At 42.3% G+C, this 18813-nt stretch overlaps 1 protein-coding gene across 1 annotated transcript; it reads left to right on the forward strand.

Annotated features, from left to right (window-relative positions):
• The first annotated feature begins 300 nt into the window (after nucleotides 1–300).
• On the forward strand, nucleotides 301–17791 carry LOC115298695 (cytochrome c oxidase assembly factor 7). The gene is made up of 3 exons (XM_029947743.1): nucleotides 301–479; nucleotides 3856–3996; nucleotides 16539–17791. The coding sequence occupies exons 1-3, from the start codon at nucleotides 374–376 to the stop codon at nucleotides 16985–16987; spliced, it is 696 nt and encodes a 231-aa protein (XP_029803603.1). The 5' UTR covers nucleotides 301–373; the 3' UTR covers nucleotides 16988–17791.
• The last annotated feature ends 1022 nt before the right edge of the window (nucleotides 17792–18813 follow it).

Genomic DNA, 18813 nt, shown 5'->3' on the forward strand with positions numbered 1-18813 from the left:
AATGAATACACAAATGTCTTCCCACTAAACTGCAAGCTCTTTAAAGGCAGGGACCATACTTCCTAGCTGTTATATTACTGGAATCAAGCCCTGGGTGAGACACACAGTAGGCACTTAGAGATCGCCAAACGAATGATGAAGAAATAAATAACTGCAGGCAGAAAATGACTACAGCCAAAGGTTTAACAGTTTGAGGCCTCTCAACAGCTCAAAGACTTAGGTGCGCTGCGCTCCTCCTTCCGGGATACGGGTGAACTCCGTGGCCCGCCCCTCCCAGGCCCCGCCCCTCCACAGGCTCACGTGACCCGGGGCGGGTGTGCAGAACGTTCCGGGGAGGAGCAGCCGGCTAAAGTCGGCTGAGCAAGCAGGGGCCATGGCGGGCGTGGTGGACTTCCAGGACGCGGAGCAGGTGAAGTCCTTTCTGGAGAACATGGAGGTGGAGTGCAACTACCAATGCTACCGCGAGAAGGACCCGAACGGTGAGCGCCGCCAGCGCAGCCTGGGGACACGTGGGGACGCTGGGGGGAGGGGAGGGGGCCAGACGGGTCACCAGCAACCTCTGGAAGGGTCTCCTGCCGGGGACTTGTCGGGACGCTATGGGAAGATGACGACGTTGTGTGCGTTGGGGAGGAACGGGTTGGGTTCCTCGAGGACATGCGGGGGTCGCAGCGGCGGAATACTGGAAGGGACCGAGCCTGGAGGCCGGGGCGCGTGCCAAGAGAAGTGCTTGAGTGCTGGAGGTAGAGGGATGGAGATACATCAATCAACAGATAAAATTCCCTGTCCTTCTGGAGCTTACATTCTAGTGGAAGGAGTTGGACAATAAACGTAAGGAAATACATGAAATTGTGTGTTAGAATCTAGTCATTAGTGCAATCGAAAAAAGGACTGACGTATAGGGAGTTGAGGAGGGCAGTTTTGAATTAAGTGGTCAGAGGTATTCATTGAGGAAATGATATTTGAACAAAGCCTTGAAGAAGATAAGGGGATCTGTGCTTGGCAGAGGTAAAATCTGAGGCCCTGAGGCATGAATGTGCCTCTTGTGTTCTGGGAACATTGAGTTAGTTGACTTGAGTGTGTGGGTGGAAAGTGGTGTCCAAAAGAGGCCACCCAGAGCACCCTAGTGTGTGCTCAACCCCCTAGGTGAGTAGTTTATAAAGGAGAAAAAAACCTGACACTAGTCTTACCTTCTAAAAGCTTGCAGTCTGGTTTCCAGAATATAACATAGCTATTTCTTGAAGCTAACCAACTAACCAGGGTTGCTCTGCCATATAATGGCTGAACAAGAACCCAGGGTGGTTCTTTGAGGGCTCACCTGTGTCCTAAGAGGAGTGGGAGTCACCAAGGAGCAGGATTGTTGGGGAGGGCTTCTGGGAGGAGCTCAGGAGGAGCAGGCAAGGGTTGATTATGGAGGAGAGCGGGGAGAAGAGAATACTGTCTTTGGAAGGTTGAAGTGAGACTGTAGTAAGAAATAAGATTGAAGAGTGAGGTGTGTCTGGCCTTGAATGCCTAAGGCAAACTGCCTAAGGCATTTTGACTGTTCTGTAGGCATTGGAGAGCCATGCATGTTTTTGAGGAGAGAGTTCATGGTAACGCACTCTAGAGAGTATACCAAGCATTGGAATGGAGAAGGGGGGGCATCCAAGGGCTGGCGGAAGTCCTTTAGACGGAGAGCCTGAGAGGAGGCTATAAGTGACTATCCCTACTGTCCTTTGAAGTCATCATGATCTCTTACCAGGATAACTGAAATAACCTTCTAACCTGCATCTGTTTGCATGCTCGCTCCCTTAAAATCTGTTCTCTGCCGGGATGCCTGGGTGGCTCATTCGGCTGAGCGTCCGACTTCAGCTCAGGTCATGTTCTCACAGTTCGTGGGTTCAACACCTGTGTCAGGCTCTGTGCTGGCAGCTAACTCAGAACCTGGAGCCTGCTTCTGATTCTGTGTGTCCCTCTCTCTCTGCCCCTCCTCTGCTCATGATCTGTCTCACTCTGTCTCTCAAAAGTAAATAAATGTTAAAATTTTTTTAAACCCTGTTCTCTGCCTTCAAACTGATAAATTTTCAGTTTGTTCTATTAAATGCCATCTTATTAGATTTTTAAATAACAAACAAGACGTTTGTTGTCATCATTACTGGAGTGTACCCCCTCATGCGTTTTGTTCTTTCATATTCATCTGGGCATATGTAGACATATACTGGAATAACCTTTTATTTTTTTAATTTATTTTATAACGTTTCCTTATTTTTGAGAGAGAGACGGAGGGGCAGAGAGAGAAGGAGACACAGAATCAAAACAGGGTCCAGGCTCCCAGCTGTCATTGCGGAATCCCATGTGGGGCTCAAACTCACAAACTGTGAGATCATGACCCAAGCTGAAGTCAGACGCTTGACAAACTGAGCCACCCAGGTGCCCCCCAGTATAACCTTTTAAAAATGCAAATTGAATCATAATCACTGCCCTTCTTAATCTTTTTTAATATGCCTTTATTTTTTAGAGAGAGAGAGAGAGAGAAACAGTGCAAGTGGAGCAGGAGCAGAGAGAGAGGGAGACACAGAATCCAAAGCAGGCTCCAGGCTCTGAGCTGTCAGCACAGAGCCTGAGGCCAGGCTTAAACCCATGAACCATGAGATCATGACCTGAGCTGAAGTCGGACGCTAAATCCACTGAGCCATCCAGGCCCCCTATCAACCTTCTTAAAACCCTCAAGTGATTTGCCATTGACCTGGAATAAAATCTTCACTCCTTCCCGTGTTCCTCAGTGCCCTATTATCTGGTCCCTGTCTTTCTTCATTTCCTACCCCTTTTCTCCTCGATCCAGCTACATTATACCTTATTTGTACCAAGCTTAATCCCTCTTTGGGGTCTTTTAATTTATTGTTTCTTGTGCCTGGGACTCTCTGCCCCTTCCTATTTCATTGTCTTTAAATCATTAGTTTTTGTATTCACGTTTCAGCTCAGATATCACAATCCTTACTAGGTCCTCCCTGATTTCCCAGGTTTATAACTTTTCGGGCAGTGTGTACAACATACTATCTTCTCCTGTTTTGTTTCAATCACACAATATTTGTTGCTGTTTAAATGTATCTTAAAAAATATAAATGCATCTTGCTCACATATTTATTTACTTTTTTCCCTCCTCTAGAATGTAAGTTTTAGGAGCGGAAGTGACTGTATTCCCAGCATCTAGAACAGTGTTTGGTATATGGCTGCCCGTAGATGTTCAAAAATTTGTTGAAGGAAAAGTAATGACGTGAGCGTCGTTTGGGATGAAGAAGGGACAGGGGGAAAGATTTTAAGAAGAGGCTCCCTGGTACTAGAGACTGCTAAAAAGAAAGAGTCTATTTTCAACTTCTTTAGTAGCTACCATTTCTACTCAGTCTTTGGGCTTCCCACTCTCAGCCTGGCTGAGGAATATAGTCATGGAAACACCCCTTTCTTGCTACTCCAAAGACGAGCCCATGGACTCTTGGTTTTCAGTGTTTTTGTGCTGAAATTCCTGGGAAGTTCCAAAGGTAGCAAAGTTTCAGTCATGGAAGTCAGTGGGTCTTTGGCGCTGGCTAACAGGGAGCAGAAGGGCTCCACCAGAATGGCTGGTGAGTGTTGGAACCAGAATAGCGGCCGTGGGCTCCCCAGACTGTACCCTGCTCAGCCCTGGCTAAGGACAGACAGTGCCAGTTGTGGGAATGGCGGAACACCACCTGCATTCTTTGTAGTGAGGTCACCTTGCTACACCTTTAGGACCGAAGCTGGTCCTAAATAAAAGACACATTCTGGCTTGCCACACCTTGCTTCCCCGCCCCCCTCCCCCGCTGAGCAGCAGCCCCCTGACATGAAGCTCTTGCCTTCTCCTCACAGGATGCTATCGGTTGGTGGACTATTTGGAAGGGATCCAGAAGAATTTTGAGGAGGCTGCCAAGGTGCTGAAGTTCAACTGTGAAGAGAACAAACACAGTGATAGCTGCTATAAACTGGGGGCCTATTATGTGACCGGAAAAGGTAAGGCTGTGCCTGCTTTCTTTGGTCATTGTCACATCCTGAGCCTTATGCTGAAGGGTCCTCGCTGGCCAGGCCATGGGGAAGCACACTGTAGGAGGATTTGGAGAGAGTTCAGCAGAGGGACAGCGGGAAGAACACAGCCTTTCAAGTTAGGCAGACCTTAGGGAATACTGTTAGCAAGTAGTGGGACCCTGACCCAGTCAGTTATATCGCCTGTAGAATGGAGAAAAAGTAGTACTTGCCATTAAGTAGTATTAAAGAAGTATAATGAGGTAATGCAGGTAAAGACATCAGCATATGCCTGGCACAGAGGAAGGGACCAATAATTAATTCTCTACCATATCTTTTCTCCTCACTCCCTAATTTGCAGTTATCGCTGTAGTAGTGAGTAGTGTTTAAATTATCTATAGCTAAATAAGAAATAACTCCAACGGGGTGCTTAGGTGGCTTAGTCAGTAAAAAGACCAACTTTGGCTCAGATCATGATCTCACAGTTGGTGAGTTCAAGCCCCGCATCAGACTCTGTGCTGACAGCTCCCAGCTCCCAGCTTGGAGCCTAGAGCCTGCTTCAGATTCTGTCTCTCCCGCTCTCTCTCTCTGCCCCTCCCCTGCTTGTGCTCTTGTCTCTCTCTATCTCTCAGAAATAAATAAGCATTAAAAAATTATCCCAACAAACTTATTATTTCACATGGTTTCCATAGATCAGGAATTTGGGATCCACTTAGCCATATGCCTCGGGGTCTCTAATGAGGTTGCAGTTCAGACATTAGCCAGGGAGCTGGGGCTCCGGTCATTTGAAGGCTTGACTGCAGCTAGAGTTTTCAGTTCTGAGACGGCTCACTCACCTGTTAGGAAAGGCTTCTGTTCCTTTCTAGCTGTTATCAAGAGACCTCAGTTCCTGGTGACAGGGATCTGTCTGTGGGCTGCGTATGTGTCATTTTGACATGGCATCTTGCTTTCCTCTGTAGTGAGTGATCCAAAAGAGAGAACTGGATGGAATCCAGTGTCTTTTATGAACTACCCTTGGAAGTCACATGTTTTTCATTTCTATCACATTCTGTTTGTTGGAAGTGAATCAATCCAGCCCACACTAATTGGAGAGAACTTACATCCAGGCTTTTGGAAGAAGGAATAGCAAAGAATTTATGGGCATATTTTAAAAATACCACAAATAGAGAATATGACCTTTGATAGGCAACTGGTTTTTTGCCCACTACATGAACTTCTTGAGGATGGTATGATTCATGAATCCCTTGCTCCCAATGCCCAGCCAAGCCTGGTTAGAACGATGTTCAGTGAAAGGTTGATGAAGAGGGTGTCTTTTTAATTCTCTGGAGTTATGTGAATTATGTCTGTTTTCACGTGGGACATGGGGCCTGTGGTAGTCTCTATTTTGAAGAAGGTTTAACATCAGTGGGAATATCAGCTTCCCTTGATGGAGCAGAGAGGCATTTTTTCTTTTTTTTACCTAATAATTTTCCAAATGTCCTTTCCTAAGGAAATAACTGGAAATGCAAATAAAAGTTATGTGAAAAGATACCCTAGTATTATTTATCTGGCAAAATTTTTTTCATTAACTTACAGTTTACCGGTAATACGTAATTTCATTATATTAATGATTTAAAAAAAAAAAACCCAAAACCTGTCTGCCAACAGTAGCAGTTTAGTTAAAATAAATAATGTTACCTCCAATGGATGGAGTGTTAAATAGCCCATTAAAAAGTGATGTTTCTTTCTTTCTTTATTTTTGAGACAGTCCAAGTGGGGGAGGAGCAAAGAGAGGGGGACAGAAGATCTGAAGGGGGTTCTGTGCTGACAGCCTGCTAGCAGCAAGCCTGACGTGGGGCTTGAATTCACGGACTTTGAGATCGTGACCTGAGCTGAAGTCAGCTATTCACCTGACTTAAGTAAACTCCACACGCAACATGGGGCTCAAACTCAGGACCCTGAGATTCAGAGTTGTGTGCTCTACCAACTGAGCCAGCCAGGCACCCCGCCCCTTTATTTTTAAGTAATTTGTATACCTTTTTTTTTTTTACTATATTTTTCATAAGGACTTTGAATTCCTTATTGAATTAGGGAAAATGAAAGAGGCTCTGAAATTATTTTATTAGACAAATTTATGCGATTTGTCTAATGATTGTACATTGAGACTTTTTTCCTCTTAAATATTACTTTATTGAGCACGCTTATTACTGTCTTCAGTGAAAGAGTGAATTAGATAGGGACCAGGAGAGGCGGGGAGAAGGACACTAACACCTGTTACACCTGGCAGAACTTGAGAAGCATCTTCAGAGAGACGTGTAAAACACTCTAGGGGTCAGTGCTGGACATGTGTTCAGTGTTGATGCAGGGGGTTCTGTCGCCCAAGAGGCAGCATCAAAACTGATCCTTGAAGGACAGACTGTAGTTTGACTGGGGGAGGCAGTAGTAAGAGTTCTCTCAGGCAGAGAGAAGGTGTGCGGGTGTGGAAGAACACAGGGTATCTAGAGTTCAATACTTAATCCTGTTAAGTTTCTCTGGGTGTTCAAACCGAAGTGGTCACAGAAGATCCTGTTAGCTGATCTTTGCTACTCGAGCCCTTTTGGATTGCTGTTTAGCAGACCATGGGCCCTGCCATGTCTAAAAGCCAAAACTTGACTTTCCTGCCTAGTTCTGAGCCAAAGAATTTTCCAATCTTTTTGCTTTTACTCTCTTTTCATAAAAAATCACCCAGTGTCCTGTCTTGACACAGACTGGTTAATAACGCTTCTTTTACCCAGGGAAGCTTGGGGCAAAGGGAAGAGTGGGAGGCCAAAGAACCCACTTTTAAACAGTGTAGCATCAGGCAAGGCTTTTTCTTTCCATAAGCAGCAAATTCTTTGTTGGCAAAATTAGAGTACTAAGGTCCACTCATACCTTCTTCATAGGATTTTCTGAGCATCAGATGAAAATAGATGTGACTGCTTTGTTAAATTGTAAAATGTTTCAGGGGTGCCTGGGTGGCTCTGTCGGTTAAGCATCCTACATCGGCTCAGGTCATGATCTCACGGTTTGTGAGTTCAAGCCTGTGTTGGGCTCTGTGCTGACAGCTCAAACCTGGAGCCTGCTTCAGATTCTGTGTCTCCTTCTCTCTCTGTCCCTCCCCCACTTGTGCTCTCTCTCTTCCTCTCTCTCTCAAAAAAATAAACATTAAAAAAACTAAAAAATTATAAAATGTTTTAGCAACATAAACAGGTCTGATTGTGCTGCAGAAGTTACTTTGGATTGCACACTTGGAGTGTGCACACCCAAGGAATAGTTGGGCCAAATGTTTTCATATAGGACATCAACTTTGAACTATTTTTGTGAAGCAAACTACATATCCTATGAAAAGAAGCAGAAGTCCACTCTGACACACATCTTTTTGAGGAAATATGCAACCAATAAAACACATTAAGAAGGGTTTCTTTTTTATATATATAAGTTTTTTTAACATTTATTTATTTTTGAGAGACAAGGACAAAGCATGAACAGGGGAGGGGCAGAGAGAGAGGAAAACACAGACTCAGAAGCTGGCTCCAGGCTCTGAACTGTCAGCCCAGAGCCTGACGTGGGGCTCGAACCTACAAATCGTGAAATTATGACCTGAGCCAAAGTCGACGCTTAACCAACTGAGCCACCCAGGCGCCCCAGGAAAGGTTTCTAATGGGGAGTGAAGAAGGCTGATGATTACAACATGTAAAAAGACCAAATTGGGGCTCCTACCTGGATTAGTCAGTAGAGCATGGGACTCTTGATCTTGGGGTTATGAGTTCGAGCCCCATGTTGGGTGCAGAGGTTACTTTAAAAAACAACACAAAACAACAACAACAAAGACCAAACTACATAAAAAAAAACTATATAAAGTGGGATAACTCTGGAGGAGGAGATGAAAGCTCAGATAAGTTGATGACAATTGCAAATGAGTCTTTTTTCTAAAAAAAAAAAATTAAGAGATGGAGAGAGAGAGCACAAGTGGGGGAGAGGGGCAGAGGGAGAGCGCAGATCTTAAGCAGGCTGTATACTCAACACAGAGCGTGACATGGGGCTTGATCACACAACCCTGGGCTCATGACCTGAGCTGAAATTGATTTTGACACTCAGCTGACTGAGCCACCCAGGCATCCTGCAAATAGATCTTTTTATCTCTCATCTAGATCACTCTTGTGAGCTCCAGAGCACATGAGGCTGATTTTTTATTAGGTCTTTCTACTTGGGATTATCATAGGCATGTCAAACTTTACAAATCAGAGGCATCTGGGTGGCTCAGTCAGTTAGGCATCTCTCTTTGACTCAGGTCATGATCTCATGGCTCGGGAGGTCGAGCCCTGAGTCATGCTCTGTGTAGACAGCTCAGAGCCTGGAGCCTGCCTCAGATTCTGTGTCTCCCTCTCTCTCTACCTCTCCCTTGCTTGCACTCTTTCTTTTCCTCTTAAAAATACACATTGAAAAAAAGTAAACAAAAACTGAACAAATCAAATATGGAATTCTTAATTGTTTTCTTCTTCTCCCAATTTATTGTGCCCATTATCTTCCACCTTAGCAAGTGGTATCTCTCTCTAGTAGTAGCTAATGGTCAGTTTATCTCCAAAATACGTCTCAAATCTGTCCTATCTCTCTCTTTCTGCTGTCATTCTTAACCAGAACACCTTCCTCTCCTTCTTGGAGTACAGTTAGAAGATTAATGCAGGTCTCTAACCCTCTTTCCATAAGGCAACTAAAATGAACTTTTTTGGGGGGGAAAAAAGTATTTTTTTATTTTGAGACAGAAAGCATGAGCAGGGTAGGGCTAGAAAGAGAGAGAGAGAGAGAGAATCTCACCAAGGAGGCTCTGCACTCAGCATGGAGCCAGAAATGGGGCTCGATCTCTCAACTGTGAGATCATGACCTGAGCCAAAATCAAGAGTCTGACGTTTAACCAACTAAGCCACCCAGGCACCTCTAAAATGAACTCTGAAGAATATAAAGCATGGACATTGTCTTGGGCTGAGCTGTGGTAGATGTTTTTGAGACCAGCCAATCTATAGTCTGCTTTCTGTGGAAGTCTGAACTGGCCTTTGTAGCTTTTTCCCTTTGTGTCATAACCCAGTCTACCAATGACATTGCAGTTCACCAGCTGCCCACCTTAAGAGATTCAGAAACAAGGGGAAAGACAGTATGAAAATGAAGCAATGCCAAGTAGAAGTTAATATGAACCTGAGCAAAGCTAAGAAGGAAGACTAGATGCTGAAAAGGAGAAATGTAAGCTAATTTCCTAAGAATGCTACTTCTCCACTGCAGGAAAAGCACAACCAGGGCAGTGTAAGTTGGTCTGTTGATAACCTTATCAAAAGCATAAATAGCAACAATTTGGAAAGCCACCGCCACGCTGCTCAAGCTGCTAAGAAACTGCTTTCTGGGGAAAAGCAGCCCCCATAGACAATATATTCTGGGTTGGTTTCAGTCCAAAATTTTTGTTCTTTTTGGACAGAATTGTTTGTTTGCAGTCAGTCCCATTCAGTTGAATCTGCTTGAGCTCTCACTAACATTGCTTCCGGGATATCAGAACAGACCAAGACTGTGGTGGATGGAGGTGCTGTCCCAGCATTCATTTCTCCATTGACATCTTCCCATGCTCACATCAGTGAACAAGCTGTGTGAGCCGTAGAAAACACTTCATGTGATAGTTCAATTTTCTGAGACTTGGTTATGACGTATGGTGCATTTGACCCACTGTTGGCCCTTCTTGCTGCTTCTGATAGGTCATCTGTAGAGCATGTGGTTACTTAGGTAATCTTGTCTGGACACTTCCAAATTTTTGTTGCAGAAAGGATCCTGTACTCCTGTAGATGCTATGAAGCAAATCTTCCTATTTTAGTTCTTCTCCTGCATTGCAGTGATCCAGAGGTATTAGAGATACCTGCTGGGCCATTTCTTACCAGACTGATAATCCAAATGAGCAGATGAAAGTGGTTCTGAAAAGGGGAGCTTTGCCCCAGCTTGTAATGCTTCTAAGAGCTCCTGAATTGTCGATTGTGACTTCTGTGCTAAGAGCCATTGTCACTGGGACAGATGAACAGACTCATGTTGTACCAGAAGTGGGAGCACTTGCCATCTTTCCTAGCCTGGTAATGAGCCCCAAAACTAGTACTCAGAAGGAAGCAATGTGGACAGTGTGAAACATCACAGCTGGTTGCCAGGACCAGACACAGCAAGTTGTGAATCATGGATTAGTCCCACTTCTCACTGACATTCTAAGGAAAACTTTAATACACAAAAGAAAGTGGTATGGGCTGTGACCAGCTATTCAACTGGTGGGCCAGGTGAATAGATTATAAACCATGTTCATTGTGGTATAATAGAACCATTGATGAACCTCTTAACTGTGGGAGATACTGGGGTTATTCTGAACACTATTTCAAAAATCTTTCAGGCTGCTAAGAAACTAGGTGAAACTGAGAAACTTGGCATAATGATTGAAGAAAGTGGAGGTTTGGACAAAACAAACTCCCCAAAACCATGAGTTTTATACAAAGCTTCATTACACTTGATTGAGAAGTATTTCTCTAGAGGAAGAGCAAAAGAAAAATGTTGTTTCCGAAACTACCTCTGAATGCTATATATTCTAACTTCAGGATTGCAGACCTGGAACCTTTAACTTTCAGATGGTGTAGCTGAGGCAGGGAGTTATTTGTTGTGTACTATGTTTGCTATACGTTTGTCTTAAGGTTTCTCTACTAAAAACTCTTCATTTTTTAATCTATTTTTATTTTTATTTTATTTTAAAGAGAGAGAGTACTCTCATAAGTGAGGAAGAGGAGCACACAGAGAGAGAGAATCCTGAGCAGGCTCCATTCTCAGTGCAGAGCCTCAGGCAGGGCTCAGTCTCCTGACCCTGGAATCATGACCTGAGCCAAATTCCAGAGTTGGCTGCTTAAGCGACTGAGTCACCCAGGTGCCCTCAAAACTTTTTAATTTTACTTTATTTTTTATTGTTAGAGAAAGAGAGAACATAAGTTGGGGAGAGGAGCAGAAATACAGAGAAAGAGAGAGAGAAAGAAAGAAAGAAAGAATCTTAAGCAGGCTACTTGCTCAGCGTGGAGCCCAATATGGAATAAGATCTCACAATCATTAGATCATGACCTGAACCGAAATCAAGAGTCAAGTGTTTAACCAACTGAGCCACCCAGGTGCCCCCTCAAGAACTCTTTTTAAATGTGGTTTGCTATAGTAGCAATTTTTACACTGTAGTTATACTTGAATGGTTCCAAGTAATGTATACTGTCTGAAGCTTCTCTTCTCAATAGGTTTCTTATGTCTGTGTAGAATTTCCTATCTTGCAGTACCCTTTAAATGAAGATTAAATTCCACCTTTTTCTTTAGTTAAAAAAATATATAAGCCATAGATTAGATAAAATATATGAAGCAACTGTTTTCAGACATTGAAAAACAGGCAGTGTAGTACTGTGATCCTCAAGACAAGGGAAACAAAGTGTGAGCCCCATCCATGGTTATTCTTTCTACTTGGAAGTTGTTTCTAGACTGTCACAGAGATGGAAGCCAAATAGAGCATGACAGTTTTGCTGAACTCATGAGGCAGAAGTCAGAATTTCTGGTGAATAAAGCAATTGGAATTTGAGGGACGGGATACTAGAAAAGAAAGGCACTCCAGAAATCCATATAGGAGGACTTTTAGATCTTTGGCCTAATGTTAAGCAGCACACGCATAGAGGGAGACTCAGAGACTTTCAGTGAAAAGTTACTGGGGAGCTGTGAACTGAGAAGAGATTCCAGAGGTTTCACAGTAATGGGAGTGGTTTGAAGGCCAACCAGCCAGAACAGAGAAACATTGATCACTACATTCAACTGAGATTGCCCTAGTAGTACTACTATATCTGCCCTAACAAAACTTAAAAACAAGTGCCATGTGGATTTTGGCTACCAGAACAAAAATTCAACCATCTTCAAAGGAATACAACACAATTCAGATTGAACCAAGTATCATGCACAGTGTTTAGCATAAAGTAAGAAATTGCTAAACAGAAAAAAAGCAGTCAACAGAAACACCTAGATATGACAGAAATGTTGGAATTAATAGTTAAGCATTTTCAAACCAGTATAATAAATATTTTTAAAGATTTAAAAGATGGGCGTAATGAGTGAATAGATGGGAAATCGCATTAGAGAAATTAACACTGAAAAAGAACCAAATGAAATCCTACAGTAGAAAAACATAATCTTTGAAATGAAAAGTTTACCTGACAAGCTTAATAGCAAAATAGACAATATGAAAGATTGGTGAATTTGAATATAGGATTATAGATATTACCCAAAATGAAGTGATGAGGGGAAAAAAAAGAACAGAGCCTCAACCTGTAGGGTTGAATATTCATCAGTTTAACATATGTGTGTGTATTGGAGTCCCAGAAAGAGAAGAGATTGGGGCAAAATATGTATGTATTTGAAGAAATAACAACAGAAAATTTTCCAAATTTGATGAAAAATATCAGTCTACAGAGCCATGGCACTCACTGAACCCAACCAGGATAACCAATGAAATTTCACCTAGACACATTATTACCAACTTGGTGAAAACCAAAGATAAAGAGAAAATCTTAAAGGCAATCAGAGGGGCACCTGGGTGGCTCAGTCAGTTGGGCATCTGACTCTTGATTTTGGCTCAGGCCATGATTGGTCGTGGGATCAAGCCACATGCTGGGCTCCACACACTGAGCATTGAGCCTACTTAAGATTCTGTCTGTCTGTCTCTGCCCCTCTCCCCTGCTTGTCTCCCCATGTGCACTCTCTCAAAAAAATTAAAAAAAAAAATTTTTTTTAAATTAAAAAATATAAGCAATCAGAGAAAGACATTGAAGGGAATAGTGGTGAGAACAACAACTGACTTCTCATCAGAAGCAACATAAGCCAGAAGACAAAACAACAACATCTTTAAGGGCTGTAAGAAGAACTACCCAACTTGAATTCTACTTTAGCAAAAATGTCTTTAAAAATGAAGATGAGGGAGCCTGGGTTGCTCAGTCAGTTCAGTGTCTGACTCTTGATTTCAGCTCAGGTCGTGAGATTGAGCTCCATGTCAGGCTCTGTGCTGACATCATAGAGTGAGCTTGGGATTCTCTTTCTCCCCCTCTCTCTCACCCTCCCCTGCTCTTGTGCATGTACTCTTTCTCAAAATAAATAAGCATTTAAAAAAATAAAAATGAAAATGAAGTATAAATTCATTTTCAGATAGACAGCAAAAGCTCAGGGAATGAATCATTAGCAGATCTAGACTACAAGAAATGTTAAAGTTGTTTGGGTTAAAAGCAAATGATAACAGATGGAGACTAAGATCCACATGTAAGAATAAAGCATGTTAGAATATGTGTGCAAATATGAGACTTTTTTCCTCATTTTTTAATATCTCTAAAAGACTTTTGAAGCAAAAATAACAGCAGTGTATTATGAGGTTTATATATAGAAAAAAATTAAAAAGTGTATGTAGAAGTAAGACATGATAGCAATAATACAAAGGATAGAACTGAGGTAAATGAATGAAAATATATTGTAAGGTTCTTACATTATATGTGAAGTGGTATAATATTCATGGTAGATTGTGATAAATTAGTGTTATATGTTCACTAGATAAGTCACTGAAAAAGAAAGTATAACTAAAAGCCAGTGAGGAGAATCACATGACTATTTGAGGCTCAGTCAGTTAAGTATCTGATTTCGGCTCAGGTTACGATCTCACAGTTTGTGGGTTTGAGCCCCACGTTGGACTCTGTGCTGACAGCTCAGAGCCTGGAGCCTGCTTCGGATTCTGTGTCTCCCTCGCTGTCTGCCCCTCCCCCACTCATTCTCTGTCTCTGTCTCAAAAATAAATGCACATTAAAAAAATTTTTTTTAAGAAATACACAATTTGAGGGGCTCAGTTGGTTAAGCATCTGACTTTGGCTCAGGTCATGGTCTCACATTTCTTGAGTCCAAGTCCTGTGTTGGGCTCTGTGCTGAGAAGCTCTGAGCCTGGGTCCTGCTTCAGATTCTATGTCTCCCTCACTCTCTGCCCCTCCCCACTCTCACTCTGCCTCTGTCTTACTCAAAAAATGAATAAATATTAAAAATTTTTTCAAAGAAATACACAGTTTGAGGCACCTGGCTGACTCAGTGTCACGCGTGACTCGATCTCAGGTTAGGGGCTTGAGCTCCACGTTGGATGTAGGGATTACTTAAAAAATAAAATTAAATTAAAAAAAGAAATACACAGTTCCAAAGAATACAAGAAGGGAGAAAAAGCAAAAAGCATTTGGGACAAATGGGAAATAAATAAGATTATAGATTTAAACCCACCTATAATCAACAATTGCATTAAATGTAAGTAAACACTCCAGTAAAAGGCATAGATTGTTAGGTGGATACAAAAGCAAGGTCTAACTATACCTTGTTTAAATATAAAGGTGGCACAAATACACTCTCAAAACTGAAGGAACTCAGAGGAAATAGAATCTGTGTTTTTCTGGAAAAATCGATTTGATAACCAATGAAGAAGTTAATCAAAAGAAGCAATTCAGGAATGGAGAAGCATTAATGAAAAGACTGGTGATGAGAGAAATCCATTTAGAATGACTATTGGGCTAATTAGGGTTACTGAATAGAATGTAAATAATATAAAACTTTAGAGCATAAAAACACCACAGTGTTTTCTGTGCACTTATTATGTGCCAGGCTCTTTGTAAAAACACATTTAAGCTTCTAATGTATGAAGTAGATGCTGTTTTCTTTATTTTACAGGTAAGGTAAACAGAGGCTTGTAGAGGATAAGTAACTTGCCTAAGATCACACAGCCAGCAAGGAATGAGCCAGGACCGGAGCCTAGGTTTTCTGGCTACAGGGCCCAGGCTTCTGTTAACCAGTATTTTATGCTGTCTTCCTAAATTGAAACAATAGAGAAGTGACAAAAAGTAGAGGGTGGGAGAAGAAAGATGGGAGGAAGTGTGAGACACCAGTATCCTCACCTTTTATAGTTGTGCGTTAGTACTTCAAAGATTTAGTTACGGGGCACCTGGATGGCTCAGTTGGTTAAGCAGCAACTCAGGTCATGATATGGTTGGTGAGAGTGAGCCCCACGTCAGGTTCTTCCCTCATAGCATGAAGCCTGCTTGGGACTCTCTCTCTCTCTCTCTGTCTGTCTCTCTCTCTCTCTCTCTCTGCCTTTCCCCTGCTCTCATGCATGTGAAATAAATAAATAAACTTTAAAAATAAATTAGCATATGCAATCCAATTTTTCAAAGTACATACTTCTATCTAGCTCTCCATTCGGCCAGCCAGCATGTAATCAATATATACCACAAAGACAACTGGGATTGTGTTCTCTTAATGATAATGATGGTTATTTCTGGGTGGTAGATTTGGAGTGACTTCTTTTAAAAAATAATGTTAAAAGGTAGTGTTCATATTTTTTGAGAATGGGTGATAGTACATAGGGATTTGAAATTTTCCATTAAAAGAAAAAAAACTAAAGAGAAAATTGAGTCCTGTCACCACCTTTGCCTAAAATCACCCGTTAGCAGTTTCCCATAATTCCTAGGATACAGTACAGGATCCTTAATAAGATGCATCAGACCTTCTGTGATCTGACCCTTGCTTGTCTCTACAGCCTTTTTTCCCTAGTGATTTCTGGGTTCTAGCCATATGAGCCCCTTTTCTCTTTGTATCCTCTTCCTCCTGCTTAGAACAATCCTTACTCCATTTTTTTCCCTTTTTTTCTACTATGTTACACCTCAAATATCATTTTTGAATTTAGGGAGGCTTTCCTTGACCTTTCCTCCTGGTCTAGGTCAGAGCCATGATACATTCTCATAGTATCCTGGACTTCCATATGTTTTTCACACTTAAAATCTTACATTAGGTTGTGTGGCTGTTAAATATATGTTTCATTAGATTATAAGATCCACAGGGTAGGGACTGTGTCTGTTTGTTATCCAGGATGTAGGACAGTAGTTAGCAAATAGTATGTATTCAATATGCACTTAAATAAATGAACATTTAACAAAATACTTATAAGATCACATGTTTTCCCTATAACGCCATGAGGTGCTTGTTATAATCCCCACTTCTCACCTCCTTTAGGGGTGGGCTGCCTCAAGATATCATTTGAACGAAAGGTTCCAAAGCTGGAAGGTCTGTGCACCATACCAGGCCACCTTTCTTTCATGCTGCCTTAGCTCAAAATATATGAACTTAAAAAAAATTTTTTTTAATGTTTTTTATTTATTTTTGAGAGACAGAGAGAGACAGCGAAAGCAGGGGAGGGTCAGAGAGAGAGGGAGACACAGAATCTGAAGCAGGCTCCAGGCTCTGAGCTAGCTGTCAGCACAGAGCCCGATGCAGGGCTCGAACCCACAAACCGTGAGATCATGACCTGAGCCAAAGCTGGATGCTTAACCGACTGAGCCACCCAGGCACACCTCAAAATATATGAACTTTATTCAGGAATAAGTCTCTAATTTTGGCATGCAGATTCTTCCTGGTTGGGTTTATTTTTTCTTCCCTTTCCTCCTTCCCAGGTGGACTGACCCAAGACCTGAAAGCTGCCTCCAGCTGCTTTCTGATGGCGTGTGAGAAGCCTGGAAGGAAGTCTCTGGAGGCATGTCACAACGTTGGTCTCTTGGCACATGATGGACAGGTCAATGAAGACGGCCAGCCTGATCTGGAGAAGGCCAGAGACTACTACACAAGGGCCTGTGAAGGCAGCTATGCCTCCAGCTGCTTCAATCTCAGTGCCATGTTCCTGCAGGGTGCCCCTGGCCTTCCCAAGGACATGGGCCTGGCATGTAAATACTCAGTGAAAGCCTGTGACTTGGGCCACGTCTGGGCATGTGCCAATGCCAGCCGCATGTACAGGCTGGGGGATGGTGTAGATAAAGATGAGGCAAAGGCCGAGGTGCTAAAAAACCGGGCCTGGCAGCTGCACAAAGAACAGCAGAAAAATGTCCAGCCTTTGACATTTGGGTAGCGTGGCCCATGCTCCTAAGCAACAAACAGCTTGAGGCTGGCACCTCCTATGTCTTACATAGCCCTTGAAGGTCAGCCTGCTGGAGCAGGAAGACTTGGGACTTAATGTCAGTAGCTCTGGTTACATAGACCCATTGCCCCAGAGTATCACCTACTAAGTTGTAGCCTGAAATGTTTATTTCAGTCAGTATTCTTTTATCTGTTGTGTTCTGTGAAGACACACACATTTATGGATTTTGTGTCTCAAAGTCTTGTAGCTCTGTGAAAAACAGCAAACTAGAGAGCCATAGAGCTTGTGGGGGGTGGAGAGGAGTGACAGAGAGCAGGAAGTTGGAAAAAAATCAGCAGCCACAGTGCCTAAAGGAATCAGACATTGTTATTATCATTAATATTATTTTAGTTGGGAGGTCTTGAAAATCAGAAAGTATCTTGATTTACATAATAGAGGGCTTAAGGAGCTAAGAACAGTCATGACTTCCACCCTCTGAATTATGTAATCATTGGTGTGAGCTCCCTTTGGAGTCAGATCTTCAGTAAATTCATAGAAATGAAAGTTAAAGGTCATTATGCTTCGGGGTTGCCAAAGAGGATGAAACAGAAGCTGTGCTACAGTGGAGGCATTCACTGTTGAAAATTAGCGTCTCCAGTCTATTCACCTGGCCTTGCTCATCACGCTGAAGGACAGATTATTCCCAAGGCAACTTGCGCTAGGGATTTGTAAGCAAGGGTTTTGTGACACATTTTATCCCTCAGAACTGGACCTTTTTAAGTGTCTCTGTGAATAAACTATTGTGATTGATTAGTAGTTTGTGTTACTAGTTTCTCTCTGGATTCTGGGTAGGGTAGAGATTATGTTCTTTGTGGTGGTCGTGCTTTTTCTTTTAAGGTAAACCTTTGCTTTGTTATCTTCCTAACCCATCACTAGGGGGCAAGCTTGTCGTTTTCCTACAATAACAGGACTCCTCTGTCACTACCTACATTTTGGGGCTTCCAGTTTTGCAGCTGTTCTAGAAGCAAGGCATGCTGTGTGGATGAAGGTTTGTAAGCTCAGCCCGCCAGTTTCTGAAGTTGATGGAGTAGAGGGACTTTTTCCCAGGAACAGAGAAGTTTTAAAAAGTGAGTTTATTTTTAAGATGTGAAGTAACCTTTGTTTTGTTTAAGATAAACTCTGTAGGCCAACAAGCATGAAAAGATGCTCAGTATCACTAATCATTAGGGAAATACAAATCAAAACCTCAATGAGTTAATTATCACACACCTGTCAGGATAGCTGTTCTATTAAAAAAAAAGACATCAAGCATTTTTAAGGATATGGAGAATTGGAACCCTTATACATTGTTGGTGGGAATGTAAAATGATATAGCCACTTCAGAAAACAATATAGTGGTTCCTCAAAAAATTAAACATAGAATGGCCACGTCATCGAGAAATTCCATTTCTGGCTACACCAATGTTCATAGCAGCATTCACAGTTGCCAAAAGGCAGGAGCAAACTCAGATGTCTATCAGTAGTGACTAGATACACAAAATGTGGTGGATACATACAATGGAATATCACTCAGCCTTAAAAGGAAGGCCAATCTGACCCATGCTACCTGGATGAACCTAACAGACATGCAGAGGTGAAATAACCATCACAAAAAGACATACTGTGTGGTTTCATTTACATGAGGTATGTAAGTCTACTCAGAGAGAGATTAGAATGGTGGTTGGCACAGGCTGGGGGGAAGGGGAAAATGGGGAGTTGTTTAATGGGCGTAGAGTTTGAATTTTGCAAGAAGCAGTAGTTCTGGAGATCATTTGCACAAAAATGTGAAAGTACTTAAC

Source organism: Suricata suricatta, chromosome 8, assembly GCF_006229205.1.
Source record: "Suricata suricatta isolate VVHF042 chromosome 8, meerkat_22Aug2017_6uvM2_HiC, whole genome shotgun sequence".
In the NCBI taxonomy this organism is placed as follows: Eukaryota; Metazoa; Chordata; class Mammalia; order Carnivora; family Herpestidae; genus Suricata; species Suricata suricatta.

Coding starts and splice junctions, on each gene's coding strand:
- LOC115298695 (XM_029947743.1), top strand. CDS start 374: ATGGCGGGCGTGGTGGACTTCCAGGACGCGGAGCAGGTGAAGTCCTTT. Junction 480..3,855: donor CCGCGAGAAGGACCCGAACG/GTGAGCGCCGCC, acceptor TTCTCCTCACAG/GATGCTATCGGTTGGTGGAC. Junction 3,997..16,538: donor CTATTATGTGACCGGAAAAG/GTAAGGCTGTGC, acceptor CCTCCTTCCCAG/GTGGACTGACCCAAGACCTG.